Source organism: Anser brachyrhynchus (assembly GCF_964034855.1).
Source record: "Anser brachyrhynchus genome assembly, chromosome: 3".
NCBI classification, from domain to species: Eukaryota; Metazoa; Chordata; class Aves; order Anseriformes; family Anatidae; genus Anser; species Anser brachyrhynchus.
In genome coordinates, this window is record NC_137696.1 from 28,580,184 (window position 1) to 28,595,065 (window position 14,882).

Consider the following 14,882-nt stretch of genomic DNA (forward strand, 5'->3'; position numbering starts at 1 on the left):
AGCTACATATTCTAGGCTATAGAGAATTTTAAAGTTGTTTACTAAAAGCACTTCTCCAAAGCTATGTCCTGTCCAATACCAGATATTGTTTGTTCAGTAAGGCTCGTCTGCCAGTCCATGTGGCCAGCAGTTGACCTTAACAAATCAGTCCAGAAAATCTGAAAAGCCTACGCTGATCCAACAACATCTGTCACAAATTTTCTCTGACATGACTCCTTGGACTGATGGTAAGCTAAAAGTGTCTTTCTTATCTAAATTGTTTCTGTCATCTTCCAAGCATTCTTATAATCTCATATGGCTAAGAGCTCCTACCACGTTAAATCCCTTGATTTTAATGAGAATTTGACTCAACCAAAACACTTCAGACAATAAGAAAGTACCCAGCTGAAGTGCTTTCATATTTAATAGCCTTATTTCCTACCGGTTAATTACAGAAGACAACGTGAAGACAGATGCAAAAAGTAATGCAAATTACACTCTTAGTCCTCAAAAAGTTAAAAGAACAGCAAGACTCGTGACCAGACCTGACACAATTCACCTTATTTCTCCCACAACTTTCTCAAAAAGAAGAAATAAAGCCCTACTCATTTCCTAAACAAAAGAAAAAAAAACTACAAAAACAAACACCATGCCAACGAGTCGAATGGGAACATTAAACACCCTGCAGTCATCTTTGACAAAATGTACATCACGAACCCTACTAACGTTTCCTCAAGAGCACCACTGACAGCTCAGAACTGAAACTCAGTTACATGCAACAAAAATTCCGAGGAGAAAAAACAATATATATATATATGTTGTCCGATGACAGGACATGGTTACGCTGCTTTTAACAGAAAGCACCAAGATGCTGAGCTTTGCATATGGCTACCTGTAGGCAAGCTTTGTTCAGAATGATATAATGAATTTATTATAAAAGAAATTCTAAAAGAAATCTTACTATAAAAGAAATTTCAGTTTGTGCAGTTGTATATTTTCAAAGAACAATTATGCTACTCCTCTTGAATTCAAAAAAGCTTTCTTCCACCAGTAAGCCAACTATTATGCTCCCCAGTGCATTCGCTTATGTTTTTGGCATACGCTGATACTACATTTGCTGTCTTCATTTAAAAACCATCAAGCAGTGGTGACGACTGATCATACGCCAGGACAGGCCCATCTTGAATGTAACCAGAGGCTCTAGGAGTTCAGCATTCTCTCCTGCATGCAAGCCCAAATAATGGTTTCACTGGCTTCATGAAGGTGGAACGGCTCATGATTATTATGTAATACTGATCTTAAATTAATTTAAAATAGGAAGCCTGCTTCTTTAAGGAAGATAGGGATAAATTTAAGGCTGATAAATCCCATCACAGAATTAACGCGCGCAGCCAGATCATTAAACTGGGGAAGAGGGGTAAGTAATTCACTTTTGGAATGGGAAATTGTTATTCTGGAGATACAAAGATGGGACAGATGGCAACCTTTAACTTTAAATCACAAAGGCTTGGTAATGTGAACTGCTTTCCCAAAGAGAAAGCGAGAATAAATAGCTTTTGTTACATACAGATGTAACAAAGCCTTTTGTTATGGTAAAACATATGAGCTTTCAAAAAGTCCTCTTAAAAAGAGGAGGGCAAATAAAGATCAAGGTAAAGCCCTGGGTATATAAAGAAGTCCTCTCTTAAAAGCCTACTAACTCACAATTACTTTCTATTAGCCACAAGCCAGAAGCACCCACAGATAGGCTCCTGGTAGCTCACTGCACGACAATGTGTGGGAAAACCAACCACCAGCAGGACCCTACAGAAAGGGAACAGGACCAGGGACCAAGCCTCTCGGCCCGTGGAATCAGAAAGATTGCAGGGAACTGCCTCCGTGGTGCTGCTGGTCCCCGAAATACACGCTGCATCCAAACAACAGAGCTGTTGTCCGCTTTAGACCAGATGTTAACTCTACCTGTCCCCAAACACACACATTTGCTTTTAACTAAATGCTGTTTCTTGAAATCTAAGTGTTGGATAGAATTTAAGATTTCCCCACCTCATTTTGAAGATGCAAAACAAACCCTTGAGGTTGTGAAGAGGCAGACTCAAGGAACTGTTTCACACCTTCCTGGCTCAGCATTAACCAAGCAACGTGCGCAGCTCTGTTTGCTGCTGCTCCCTCCTCAAACAGCCGCAGCACTCCACTCATATGGGAACCAAGGGATAAGGATGGCTTAAAAGCAAGTGACAAAGCTGTGTGCCACACAGACGCAAACTTCAGCTCAACAACCATCGTACAGCACGCTATTAAAAACATCCTCAAACACCTAAGAACATAAACACCTTGCTAGACCAGAGCCTGAAACAAATTCATTTGCACCTTTTAAGCTTGTAAGGATAGAAATTGTATTCGCTATCTGAATAAGCTCCTTTTTTATTAATTTGAATGCAAGACCTCTGACTGAAACTGTGGTTTTTTATAAACAGTGACTGCTGATAATGAAATAGGCCATAAATGGATCCATTGCAGGATTTTTATTTTTATTTAAAGCCTATTAGCTTATATTGTTCCCTAGTTATTTTAAGATCCCACCTGATCTAACAAATTAATTTTGAATTAAATGCTAAAGTTGCTCCAGTTTGGCATCACACTAGAAAACACAAGTCAACATTACAAATCAAGTTTGTTTTTATTGTCCAAAAACTGCAGAAATGCTCTTTGAATTTTCATATGGCAAAATCAGTGTTGAGTGCCATACAAAAATATCTTTCATTGGAAACCAAGGGCTAACTGTTAAACATTACTTCGCAGAAGTACAGAATCTCATTTTGTAGTTAATTTAGCACTTACGCTATTTTAAACATGTGAAGGGGATGTATAGGGGAGTAATTTAATAGGAAATCTGTGCCAGAGGAAACATGTGATCTAGGTCTTCAAAAGCCAAGGTAAAATTTCATCCTTCGAATCCCTGCATAAATTGGGGTGGAAGTTACAGGTATTGGAGTAATTCCTTGGATAAATGTACACTTCAATATTTGGCTGAAGTCATATTTCTTGGTTTTCAAAGTTTTCTCAGACAAATAAAATAATAAGGTACTTAATCATGACTTAAGTATTATAGCGGGAAGAACTAAGCTTAAATCAGACTAGGAATACAGGTGAAATCCTGGTTTTGCTGCATTCGGTGACTTACCTGCCACTGACCTCAATGGGAACAGATCATTGTCTAGAGCAGACAAATATTCAAGCACTTGCAAGATCTCCTTGTCCATCTCACTTGAACTAAGCATCTAGTTGCATACATAAAAGCTCAAAAAGCTTTTATTTTTCATTTTTAACTATCAACAGTTACTTTCTTTCTAACAAAAATTGTAAACATCAAGCATTCAGTAATGAAGGAGCGATCCTACACTTCAGTGTATTCCCATTTGGCAAAATCTTGTAGTTATTTTAAAACTCTATTTACACCATTCTGATGTAGTGAGTTTATTTTGCTCCCACTTCCTTCTCCTAAGGGAAAATACTCACAAATGTAAATTATCAAACCTTGTCCTTCCTGACTGTACTGTGGGACCCAGACCATGTCTCTCCAGGGAACTCTGACATTTGCTTCTAAATTTTTCTTCTCAAAAGTATAATAAGTGTTTGTTTTCCTCAGAAACCAACAATGCTGAAATGCACAATTTGATTTTACATATGCGATTCAAAACCTACGTGCAGTTCTCATCACTTCCTCCTGTTACATACAGATGGGACCAAAATTTATGCTGCTTAACAGGACTTCAGTCCTACTGCAAAAAGTTTACACCTACGCCATATTTTAAATAAGCATAGATTTTTTTTGTTAGAAATATCATCCAGTTTTCAAAAACCTTACCCAACTAGGCTGCATTGGAACTTAAAAAAAATAATTAAAAAAATACCCATTTCCCCCCCGCTTTCCCATAAAATTTTACTTGGGAAGAAATGAATACGATAAAAGCTGTGCTTTTAATTTATTATTTTTTTTAAACTTCCAAAGTTTTACTTGCTTATGCAACGATGCACCCTGCCAGCTCTCAAGTACAGCAACAGCAGACAAAAAGCTGTTTCCCCCTTCACAGTCAGACAAATGGCTCTAACTTTTTATTCCTGCTTTTCTTCGGATCTGCCTTCCTGGCCCACGCTATATCGCCCTCCTCGCTCGCCCCTCCTCCTTTTCCAGTTCTTCTGAGAAAATCCCCTGTGCTACTTCCACCCCTTTTATCCAGAGCTTGTCAACTCTTCAAGTGTGCGATGGGCTCAGGTGTACTGATTACTTTTGATCAGCAATCTGAAAAAGTAAACTTGTATAACATAAAGTATTCCTGCTATGGTAGGGAGCAGCTTTAATGCTATTAATTCTTGGGAGTTTACAAATCACTGACCAGAATTAGAAAGCCTTCCTTTCGCAGCACAGTTCCGGGTTGTATACACACATCTACTTTTTGTCATTACTTGCACCTCGACCTCCCAGCTCCACTGCAAAATTCACATTACTCGGGGATGGGAAGCTGACAAAAACTATCCATTGGGAAACAACAGCCAAGAGAGGGAACTTGAGACAAGGAACAAGGTAGAAAACCTTTCCTAATGGCAGCCAAGGCAACGCAACAGCACAATCTGTTTCTGAAATCCCTTTACCATATTCACAGCAGCAATACGAGCTACTCCTTTAGCAGGCTACGGGACACCCGGATCAGCCCAGACGCTGTCCCTCTCTACTACCCTGCAGTGCTACGAGCTGGCGTTCTGCATCGACGTTCAGGGAAGCCCTCCTTGCCCCACGCACACTGCAGCCAGTGACTGGTAGCTGCAGGTATGTTCTTCTAATCTTTACGTTCTTGAGTTAAGACTCTCATTTGATGAACCAACTCGTCTTCAATCAATTCCTGGTATAGCAAGCAAAAACCCCACGCATATGAAATTTCAAGACTGATTTACCTTTACAGTCAGGGGAAGTCTCAAAAAACGTGGTCACAATGAAAAGCCATGAAGAAACTCGCACAGGATATGGCAAGAAACATTTCCAGTACGTTTCACAGCCAGCCTTTGACATTCTGGACTTTTAGCTACCGGCAAGGAGCAGGCTCCAGCCGCACACCCTCCTGCCCTCTCTTCCCACCTGCATCTCCTGTCAGCCCACCGCTTCTTACCGTCCCACCACCTGTAACACACTTCTGGGCTCCTGCTTTCAGAAAAACATATTGCAAGCTTTCTATACACTTAATTATAGTGCATGAAAACCAAAGAAAAGCCACGCACAGCAGCCTCAAAAGAGGCGGTTCCTTGCAGAGCAGCACAGGAGGTACTGAATCATCATCAGTCTTGCTACCGAGCTACAAAAGCTGCTGAGCACATCCGAGAATTTGGACCACATTAGATTAATTTTCATCAAGAACTATAAGCTAAGCTACAAAGTACAGAAAACGTCAGAGCTCAAGACCATTATTATTATTTTAATATCAACAACATATAATGCATTTTTACTCTAGCCTTAGGAACGGTTTGAACTGTTTTTGCTGAAACTCAGAAAATCAGCCTGAGGAACAGTTCCAAATAAAACTGTCCATACTTGGCATGGAAAACTTCAGTCCAAACTGTTTAGCAATGCTGTAAGCAGCTGAGAATAAGGTCTTGTGAAGGAAAATTGTAGGCGACCTTAACTAAGAGGAGTCCTGCCTTGAAGTCAAACGTATACCACTGAGACTGACCGCGAGCTCAGCAAAACTTAAGAGAAACTAGCTCAGTGACTCTCTGATAAAAATCAATGATTCAGATGTTAAAATAAGCTGTCGCTGTTGGTCCAGTTTCCAGAAGAGCATTTTGCCAAGGGAGTTTTATACAATAGACTTTATTTACTACCTACTGGTCTCGTTAGCCTGTGGTTCCAACCTTCAGAGTTCACACACTGTGATGAGCCTGTATGTATAGTCTTAGCCTGCTGGATTAAAACAGGAGTCAGGATTACAATGGCACAAACTCAACGTCAAACCCTTCTGAAGGGAAATGTCTTTCTTCATAATAACACTGCACATAGCCCTTCTATGCTTAAAGAGAACATTACTCTGTCCAGAGCTGTTGGTACAGTGCCTTTTCAAAAGCACCAAATAATTTTAAGATAGGTGGATATTAAAAAGAATTTTGCAGATTGATATAATCTTCTTTTGATCAGATAGCCAGAGCAGTAAGTAATTCCACTTGTATTTACTACAGCAACTACCATTAAAATCAGCACCTGCAAAACTAATATCTGACTAAACTAGAAAGCAACGAATATGGAAAAAGAAATCTGATCCTAAGCTGGCACACAGAAGATGTGAAAGATTTAAATAGAAAAGTTCATGTGAAGACTGTCAATAGGCTCTATATTTAGGAGTTGCTCTTGATGGAAGTATATTCTAAGACCAAAAATTCAAGTCTAAGGATAAAAAAAGGTCAATTTGTTAAGAATTAAAAACCAAATGTTCCACTCCATAAACTAGGAACAGTTCCTTAATATAGAAGAAAATTAAGCAGTACATTTTTCATGGAACTACATTAGAATATTAAAATAAAAAGTTCTTAAGTCTTCTTTAGATATTGTAGGTTCTCTATTTTTCAACATTGTAACTCGACTAAACATAAGATTTGACTACTTCGTTGTGTGCCCTGTTGAGACTATGCATAAAAGCTAAATGGAAATTCCTCATAGAACATCCTCATTTTCATCTGAAAAATAAAGATTGTCTCTGTTAAGGAAAAAAATCAGCCGGGAAGGTCATAGTTGCAAGTGAAGTTGAATACAAAAGGTATAGGATAGGGGACTACAGAAGAGGAAATAACAATGAATCATCAGGGATTTAAGAAAAACAAAACAAAACAGTGCAAATCTGAGCGACAGAAAACTGTCATTTAACTTACAAATATTTATGAAGGCTGTAGTAAAAGTAAACCATTCTAAAATTTTTGAAGGCTATTTTCCTTTCTGGAGCAAAGGCAACTTAATGTTAGCATGAATAAAATTCCTCTCAGCTGTTTTTAACTCTGCTTATTTTTGTCACTCTGAAATACACACTGTATGATTCAAAGCATCTGAAGTTTAAGGTCTGAACTGACCCTGCTGGATCTAATAAGGTTAAAATTTTAGCAATAAGCAAGCTTATTAGGCCTTCCTATAATGCTTTCATGAAAGCTTAGCTTGAACGCAGCACCTGGTTCTCAGTCAAATCCAGGCTGTCACTTGATGGTTTAAATAAAGCAAATACTTTTGATAACACCCGTTTTGAACCCCATATTTGGATGCCGAAACTGCATACTGGAAGGTCTTTTTAGAAATGTCTTATTCCAGTATACTTCACCACTGTAACTCGCAGTCCCACAGAGATTCTTACAACCATCTCTAGTCTACGGTTGACAGATTTTTGGACCAGTTTCCAGCTGTTCTGCTGTTAGAGCTAGAGTTTTCTCTATGGGGAGAGTTTCATTTGGAAACGAACACTAAGAATTTCTTGTAATATTTTTGTGCTCTGTGCATGTTATAGGAAATAAGCCTGCAGTGACAAGCGTCTTCCCAAATGGATGCTCAGTATTGAGAAGATCACAGAAAGACATCAGGAAATGTTTATTCATTCCAGCTGGACTTGACATCTCTGGTAACAGAAAAAAAGTACATTCGGTTTACAACCTGACAGTCCACATTAGCTGTGCTAAATAAAAGCAACAAGCTGCTTTGAATAAGATTTTTTTTTTCTTTCATCATATCTGGTCACCATTTTCCACCTGTATCTTCACTTGCTTCTTCAACCAAAAAGATCACAGAAACACGTATGTGTAGTTTCATTGCAATTAGACAGACTGGCTCCCAAGGTCAAGTTGGTTCTCTTTTTCCAGAAATGAAGGTAACTGCACGGGCTATTACAGTGTTTTAAAACAACTCGCTATTGAGACAAAATGACCACTTCTTAAGAATTTTAAAATAGCAATTCCTTCATCAGATTTCTTTAAACTCAACACTCCCAGGACTGTTCACTAAGTGATAAAATCCTGCTGTTAACCAGCATGCTACTTTGGCTACAAATTTTCAAAGGATTTGTATTAAGTAAACTGCAAAGTAACAAAATGAAAAGGAGATGGGAAAAAACAGCTTCAACTTGACACAGGTCTAACACTTCCCCCACCACCACCTTTTTTTTTTTTTTTTTTTAAATTATTCTGGTCTTCACTACTGCTTAAGCACTACAGTGCTTACATTCAGCTTAAGCACTACAGTGAAGTGTACACTCTCCTGAATAACAAACACAGAGGAAACGTAATTGAAGAGCACGTTCCTCATTTATTTTATGTATCCTGACATCAGTTAGGTTTTGCTAAGCTTTCATCTAAAGATGATGCATAATATCAGAAAAAATAATCTGAATTGTTAATGATCAACACACAATCCTGCTACACCCCCTCAACTTCTCCCTGTCCCCCCAAAACCCAAACCCCTAAAGCTAAGACCATGCACTATCTGGGACTGTCACCTGCTAGTCACAGAAACATGTCTTTTCCTAGCAGTGACAGAATATTCAGCTAAATCCAGAAATTTTGGTAATCCCAGCAGCAGCACAATTAACTCCAGAAATATATAAATAAGTATGTTATCTTTCTACAGGCTTTCAAGCAATACCACTTGGACCTGTATGAAAGGGTGTTACACGATCTGATCTGGCCCTATTAGTGACAAACAAACAAACAAAAAATAGTCCCTAGATAAAAGGGGAAAAAATCTGCTCAGGAAGATGTTTGATAAAGTGAATGGTTAGTTTTTATTTTTTCTTCTGGAACATCCTTCCTTGCAATAAAATGGAATACAAGTATTTCAGGCCAGCCTGACAAACCTATGTGGGAGTTTCAGAATACTTGTTATTGTCTTGAAAGCGATCAAACAAGACAGTAACTATAAATCAAATTAAGTATTTTTACTGCAGTGTAACACCAAACTGCTTCTTCATCTACAAAATGCTAATCTCCCAATACAGGCTTCAAACACCCCCCACTTAGCCCCTTAAAGATACCTGGAAAAGCAAAACTTCTTAATCTAATTTCCTAAGTGCACGCTGAGGGCCCTTAGGCACCAGTGTAATGACTGTACTTTCCTTTTTCCGCCCCTCCCTGGGAACGCTGGCTACCAGTCTGGAGATGACACTACGCTGGCAGCATCACAACTATTACTGAATCCCACATTGGCTTTAAAGAATAAAGCAGAGCTTCATCTTCCTGAGACGTATGTGATTACAACAAGAAGTTTCACAAAACCATACATTCATGGAGAGCAAACTCTTTCTATCAGCTTTTTTGGTTTGGGAGGCAGGAGAGGGTCAAGAGAGGAAAGGAGAGAAGCAGAAGGGGAGAAAACATCAGATATCCACAGCTGTATTCACAACAAATCTAAATTCCCCATATATCCAAACATTACAAACCCATGGGAGAAAACATGCAGAAGAGTGCTGCCCAGCTTTCTGGTAACTGGCTAACTGGGATACTGTTACTCATAAAAGCATGCTTTGCCCACAATTTATGTTCTGAAACAGATTTAGAGGGCAAGACTCTCAATATAAACCATAAGCATGAAGACAGATGCGATTTTCCTTTAAGAATTTAAGGCAATTCGAGCTACTATAAAACTCTGCTTAACTGAACAAATTCCTCTGATAGTTTATGGCCTCAAATTTCCAAACATCTGAGCTGCTGATGCCACACAAACTTTCCCCGTACAATAAGCAAAAAGCTGTAAAACTGCACTCACAAAACTAGAGGACTTAATCATACAAAGTTAAAAATCTAACGTTAAAGTCCCAGTTCAGCAAAGAATGTAAACTTGGACATTTTGCTGATTTAAGCTGGAATTGCTCCCTGCATAAAGTACGTACGCTTAACTGCTTGCTGGATCAGGACCCAAACTTTCTGAAGTCTGCCACCTATGTGCGATATTTACCAAGTGCTTTTACAAGGTCTCAAGAGTGGTTTTATAAAAAATGATCTTTGAGGAAAATATACTGTCTGAACAGCATGTGAATTAGCCTTTCATTATGACTAAAAATTGGCTGAAGTTTAGTCATGCCAGTAGCAGAAACTGAATCTTGATTTCACAGAAATCATCTTGGTTATAAATCCTGTAAATCCAGCTAAAGGGAGGACAAAACTTCACAAAGAAAGCTCAAAACAAGCACCCTGAAGAACACCTTTTCTGTTTTTAAGAGTAACGTGCACAGCCACTGAAACTAAGATGCTAAAGAAAAAAATAATTCCCATGTTACCTTCCTGCCCAAGCTTATTTGCATTTAATAACATTCCTGCTAATAGCCAGTTTCATGATTCATGAACATCTGCCGTTCAGGAGCAGCAAGAAACTGTCTGGAAATACTACAGCTGTGACTGTATAATCCACAAAAATCAAACAGGAAAAAAAAATATTTAGCTTTTAGGACTATTTTTAAGTCGACCATACTGCACTCTGATTTGGGGTATTTGCTGCAAATCATTAGAGTTATTTTTTCCCACCATCATATGATGCAGCTTCAAAAACCTTAAGACTTCAACACAAGCAACAGTACAATTGATAGGGAGTAATGTTAAGGTAATATCTCATCCCTGTTGTTCAGGTCCTTGTCAAATACTTTAACAGGGAGTTTATATTCCCTGCCGAATAACTATTTTTGTAATTTTTAAGAGGGGGAATATAGAGAACTTTGGTGGTAAGGGGGGGGGGGGGGCGAGGCTGCACTTAACTTTTGTTTAATCTTTGCAGTCTGATAGCAAACTGAGTCTTCCTGGATTTTAGTTTCAGGACAAAGGATAAAACCTTCGGTATTGACTTTAATGCCAGGGCGTCATTTTTTGATTCCCTGTGCGAGCGCTCCTGCACGGCACTAAGCAGGCTTTGAGATAACGCCTCGTTCTTAAAATCCGGCAGGGAAAATACCATTCAAACACGGTCCAAAAAAGCGATGGGGAGGCCCAAACGAGCTACATGCGAGCCCTCCCGGGCAGCTCAGGACATTATGCCACAGGCACCGAGTTCCTCTTTGCAAAACCCCCCGATGGGAGGAGCCACTGAAGGCTTTCAGCGCCCCGTTCCCTGCGCTCCCAAACCCAACTTACCGTCTAACATTTCGGGCGGCAAGCCTTCCAAAAAAGCACGCGGGTGATTTAGGGGCGACTAAATCACCTGGAGAAGTGCGTGTGGGGTGAGAGGAGGGGGGGGTAGCGGGGGGCAAGCCGCACGGGGCTGGTTTGTTTACGGGGCGAAAGCGAGCCCATGTGGGCACGGCAGGATCGGTGCGCAGCACGGCGAGAAGCTCGGTGAGGGGACGGAGGGGGACAAGGGGGCAGAGCAGGGGGACACGGGGACAGGGCAGGGGGACAGGGGCCGGGCAGGGGGCACGGGGCCGGGGCAGGGGGACACGGGGAGCGGCCCGGGACACGCACACGCACACACGCGGAGGGTTCCCCGAGGTACCTTTGAGCTGGGGCAGCGGCGAGAGCTCCACCTGGCTGCCGTGGCTGCGGAACTGCGAGGAGCCCTGCGAGCGCCTCTGCCGCTGAGCCTTGCGCACGGATTTCCGCGTGAAGCCGTCCACTTTCTCCGCGGCTGAGATGGCCGCCGACATGGCTGGGCGGCGAGGCGGCGCGGGGGGACGTCGCTCGCCGCGGGCATATATTAACGCGGGCGGGCAAGAGGCTCGGAAAGGAGAAAGGGGAAAGGAAAAAAAAATATATAACAATAATAGTAATAATTAAAAATAATAATAAATCCTCCGCGCGGTTTCCTCCCCGCGCCCAGCCGGCGGAAGGGGAAGGGGGGAGCGGAGGGAGAAGCCACCGGTGAACCGGCCCCGGGGAGGGGGGGGCGCTCGGCAAACTTCGCAGCGGGCCGGGCCCGCTGTCATCCGCCGGGCTGGCCGGGGAGGCGGCTCCCCAGCGGCCGGCTTCCGCACGCCCCTTCCCCGCCTTCAGGCGCCGCCGCCCGCGCCCCCCCGTCGCCCCGCCGCCATCCCGCCCGCCTCCTGCCCCGCCCGCCGCCAACGGCGAGGGGAAGGGGGGGGGAGTGAGGGGCGGGGCCGTGGCTGGGTGAGTGACGGCGGTGGGCGCCCAATGAGAGGAGAGGGTCGTGGAGTTCCCGCCCTCCGCGCTGGGAGGGGTGGGGAGGGGGAGCGGGATTGACGGTAAGGTGCTCCAATCAGGAGGAAGGAAACGGGGGTGGGCGGGACTTATCGCTTCAACGTAGGGGGGCGGTTGCAGAGCGCGGCCGTTGGGCGCGAGGCGCGGAGGCCGTTAGGTCGTGGTGCTGCCTCTGAGGGGGCCCCGGCCCCGCGGGCAGGGGGGCTCTGTGCCCGGCCCGGGGCGGTCCCCGGGGAGCTGGGCCGTGAGGGGGTGCGGGGCTCGGGGCTCGGGAGCCCCCCGGCTGCTCAGATAGCGCGGGGGAAGGAGGAAGGTGGGGGGCTGTCCTCAGCCACCCCTCCCGCGTGGTACCGGGCGGTGTTCCTCACGGGGGAGCTGCGCACGCCGGGAGCTCCGGCAGCACCTGGCTGCGTTTTGGGATGCCTCTGGCTTTAGTTTTGCATCCTCCTAGCATCGCAACGTTTTGGGGCGTCCTTATGTCTCCGGCTGGATTTGGCTGCCCTGAATCTGGGTTACCGTGGCGTTTACTCTCTCACACCGACTCTCAATCTCGTTCTGCAGGCTGCAAAGCACAAACTGAAGTAAACACGTGCTTAACTTTCAAGGGGTGAATTTTTATGGAGTTTCTAATTGCTCTGTTGACTTAGGATGAAAATACTGAGAATCATGTAGGCTGGGGGTAGCAAGTGTTGGTGTCTGATCCAGAGAGCACTGGTAAAATAGATAAAAAGGATGGGGGAGAGAAATACGAGATTATAATCTTCCTGCCCAAAAGATTTAAATGCTACGTTTGAGTAAAGTTTTCATCAGGTGTCTCAGTTACAAATGAGTTTCAAAAAGTAAACATGCCGTATGGTTTATATGGTTCAAGCTGAAGTTAGGCTGTAAGAAGTGTGCATTGTGATTGCTGCAGCACATGAAAAACATGATGTTTGTGCATGCGGCACTGGGCTGCCTTAATGTGACTTTTGCCCAGGCCCATTTCCATATAAAAACAGCCCAGCTTTTGAACTGCCAGCATGTGGGATGCCTTGGCTTATGGTCATACAGGTACAGGGAGGCTTTATGCACATCAGCATGTTTCTTCCTAGTGCCTAGCTTTAGGTGCCAATTCAGCAAGTAAGCATTTTTAGCATTTTAAAGGCTAAAATCTCTAGCGTTTTAAAGGCTAAAATCTAAAATTTTGGTAGGACATAAATACTGTAAGGTAATTGCACTTCATGTGCTCTCATGAGCCAAAGTTTAAACTTAGTATGCAGAATCCATAAATCAAAAGCCATATTTGGATAGTAGCTTTATATGAACGTAAAAATGGTTGTTTTGTAAACAGAGATAACTGTAATATACTGTTATCTTTCTTGTATGTGTGCAGACATTTTAATATATATATATAATTCCATAAAATCAATTTTGAAGACCAAATGGCATACTTTGGACACTTGCCCTTTAAACTGCTGACTTGTATCCATTGCAGTAAAAGAAATGCTTGCATTCCTTACCTGGTTAATTCCCATTTCACTACACGGCCCATAGGTCCTACTCAGAGAACGCTAAGGCCCAGACCTCGTGTCCGTGTGTTCCCCTGTTCCTGCCTGCCCTGCAACAGCTGTCATTTTCTTCTGCACCCATTTTTAGAAAGTGACATGGTCCAGCGTGTCCTGTATACTGTTTATTGGCAACTCAACCCTTGCTGCCTGTCCCCCGTGTGAAAGTGCCTACCTTCAAGTTTCATCAATTAAACATTTTGAAAATGGTTAATGAAAAGCATTATGTAGGTTCTGAGTAACATAAAAATATTTTCTGAGATGTAAAATATTTTCTCCAAGGTTACTAGGCTTTGGGATGGTTGCCATGCTGCTTAAAACAATGTTGTAAAAACCTATTGGCGGTTGAAATTTGTGACGCAAAGCCCTAAGTAAATAATAGGTATAGCCTTGCAATGATGGAATTTTCATATCAGTTGCACTGGAAAATATTTTCAGACCGTATCTTCATGGACTGCTCATAAAAGAAGTACTGGTGAAATCTGTCAGTGGAGCAAAAAATAAGCTGCTTTATTGTTGTGAATAAATGAAAAGTATTTTTAGCTATTGAGTTTTCTGTTGTCTTTTTAATATAACTCTTCTGGTTTGGAAAAGAATGAGCAGCAGCTCTGTAAAGCAGCTACGGTTTCCCAAATCGAAAAGCTAATGGTTGAACTGGTGTTTGCTTGAGGACGGTGGAATTACGTGGACATGGGAGGCCGTTTGAACGTAAAGGTGTGCGGACCAGGGTGTCTGGGGGAGAACTGAAAGCGAGAGCTGCGGCTGGCAGTCTGAAATAGCTGCGTTCGGGAAGGCTGAAGTTTGCCTTCCCCGCTTCTGCACATGCTGCTGCTTCCTACACAGCTGCCTGAGCTGCTTCTGAGTCAGCTTCTGAACCCCATGGTTTTGACAGAGTATTTAAAGGCACACAGCGATGATGCCAGGTTATAAGCTGCCGGCTCCAAATCTAATTCATAAAAGTCTGCGGTGTCCACAGAGAATGTTGTGAATAGTAATTTTCTGCCAGGCTGTTCCCACTCTTCAATCAGAGCCTTCAGTGTGCACTGAAGCACTGATTCTGCAAAACCTTATGTGTGTATCTAAGTTTACTCGGAAGAAAACTCATTATCGTTCATGATCGTTATTCAAAACGGAGAAGCAGCATTCTAGAACAGATTTAACTAAAAGTCGCATTAGCAGTTCTTTTCATTCAGTCACAGAGATTTATTC

At 42.5% G+C, this 14,882-nt stretch overlaps 2 protein-coding genes across 4 annotated transcripts in view; one reads left to right on the plus strand and one right to left on the minus strand.

The window, feature by feature from the left end:
- PPP2R5A (protein phosphatase 2 regulatory subunit B'alpha) overlaps window positions 1-12,032 on the minus strand; it is a 44,801-nt gene extending 32,769 nt beyond the window's left edge. For 2 of the 3 annotated variants that reach the window (XR_013948908.1, XM_080586303.1), the window contains exon 1: window positions 11,468-12,032. Coding sequence is in view for 2 of the 3 variants with exons in the window: in XM_080586303.1 (XP_080442429.1) it covers window positions 11,468-11,618 (151 nt within the window). In the remaining variant the exon portion in view is untranslated. Of the gene's footprint in view, window positions 1-11,109; window positions 11,135-11,467 lie in introns of those variants that run through there. The other variant, XM_080586305.1, reaches the window with a different exon arrangement.
- A 116-nt stretch (window positions 12,033-12,148) lies between these two features.
- LOC308192591 (uncharacterized protein) overlaps window positions 12,149-14,882 on the plus strand; it is a 36,464-nt gene continuing 33,730 nt past the window's right edge. The window contains exon 1 of the mRNA XM_080586323.1: window positions 12,149-14,387. The gene's annotated coding sequence lies outside the window, so the exon portion shown is untranslated. The remainder of the gene's footprint in view (window positions 14,388-14,882) is intronic.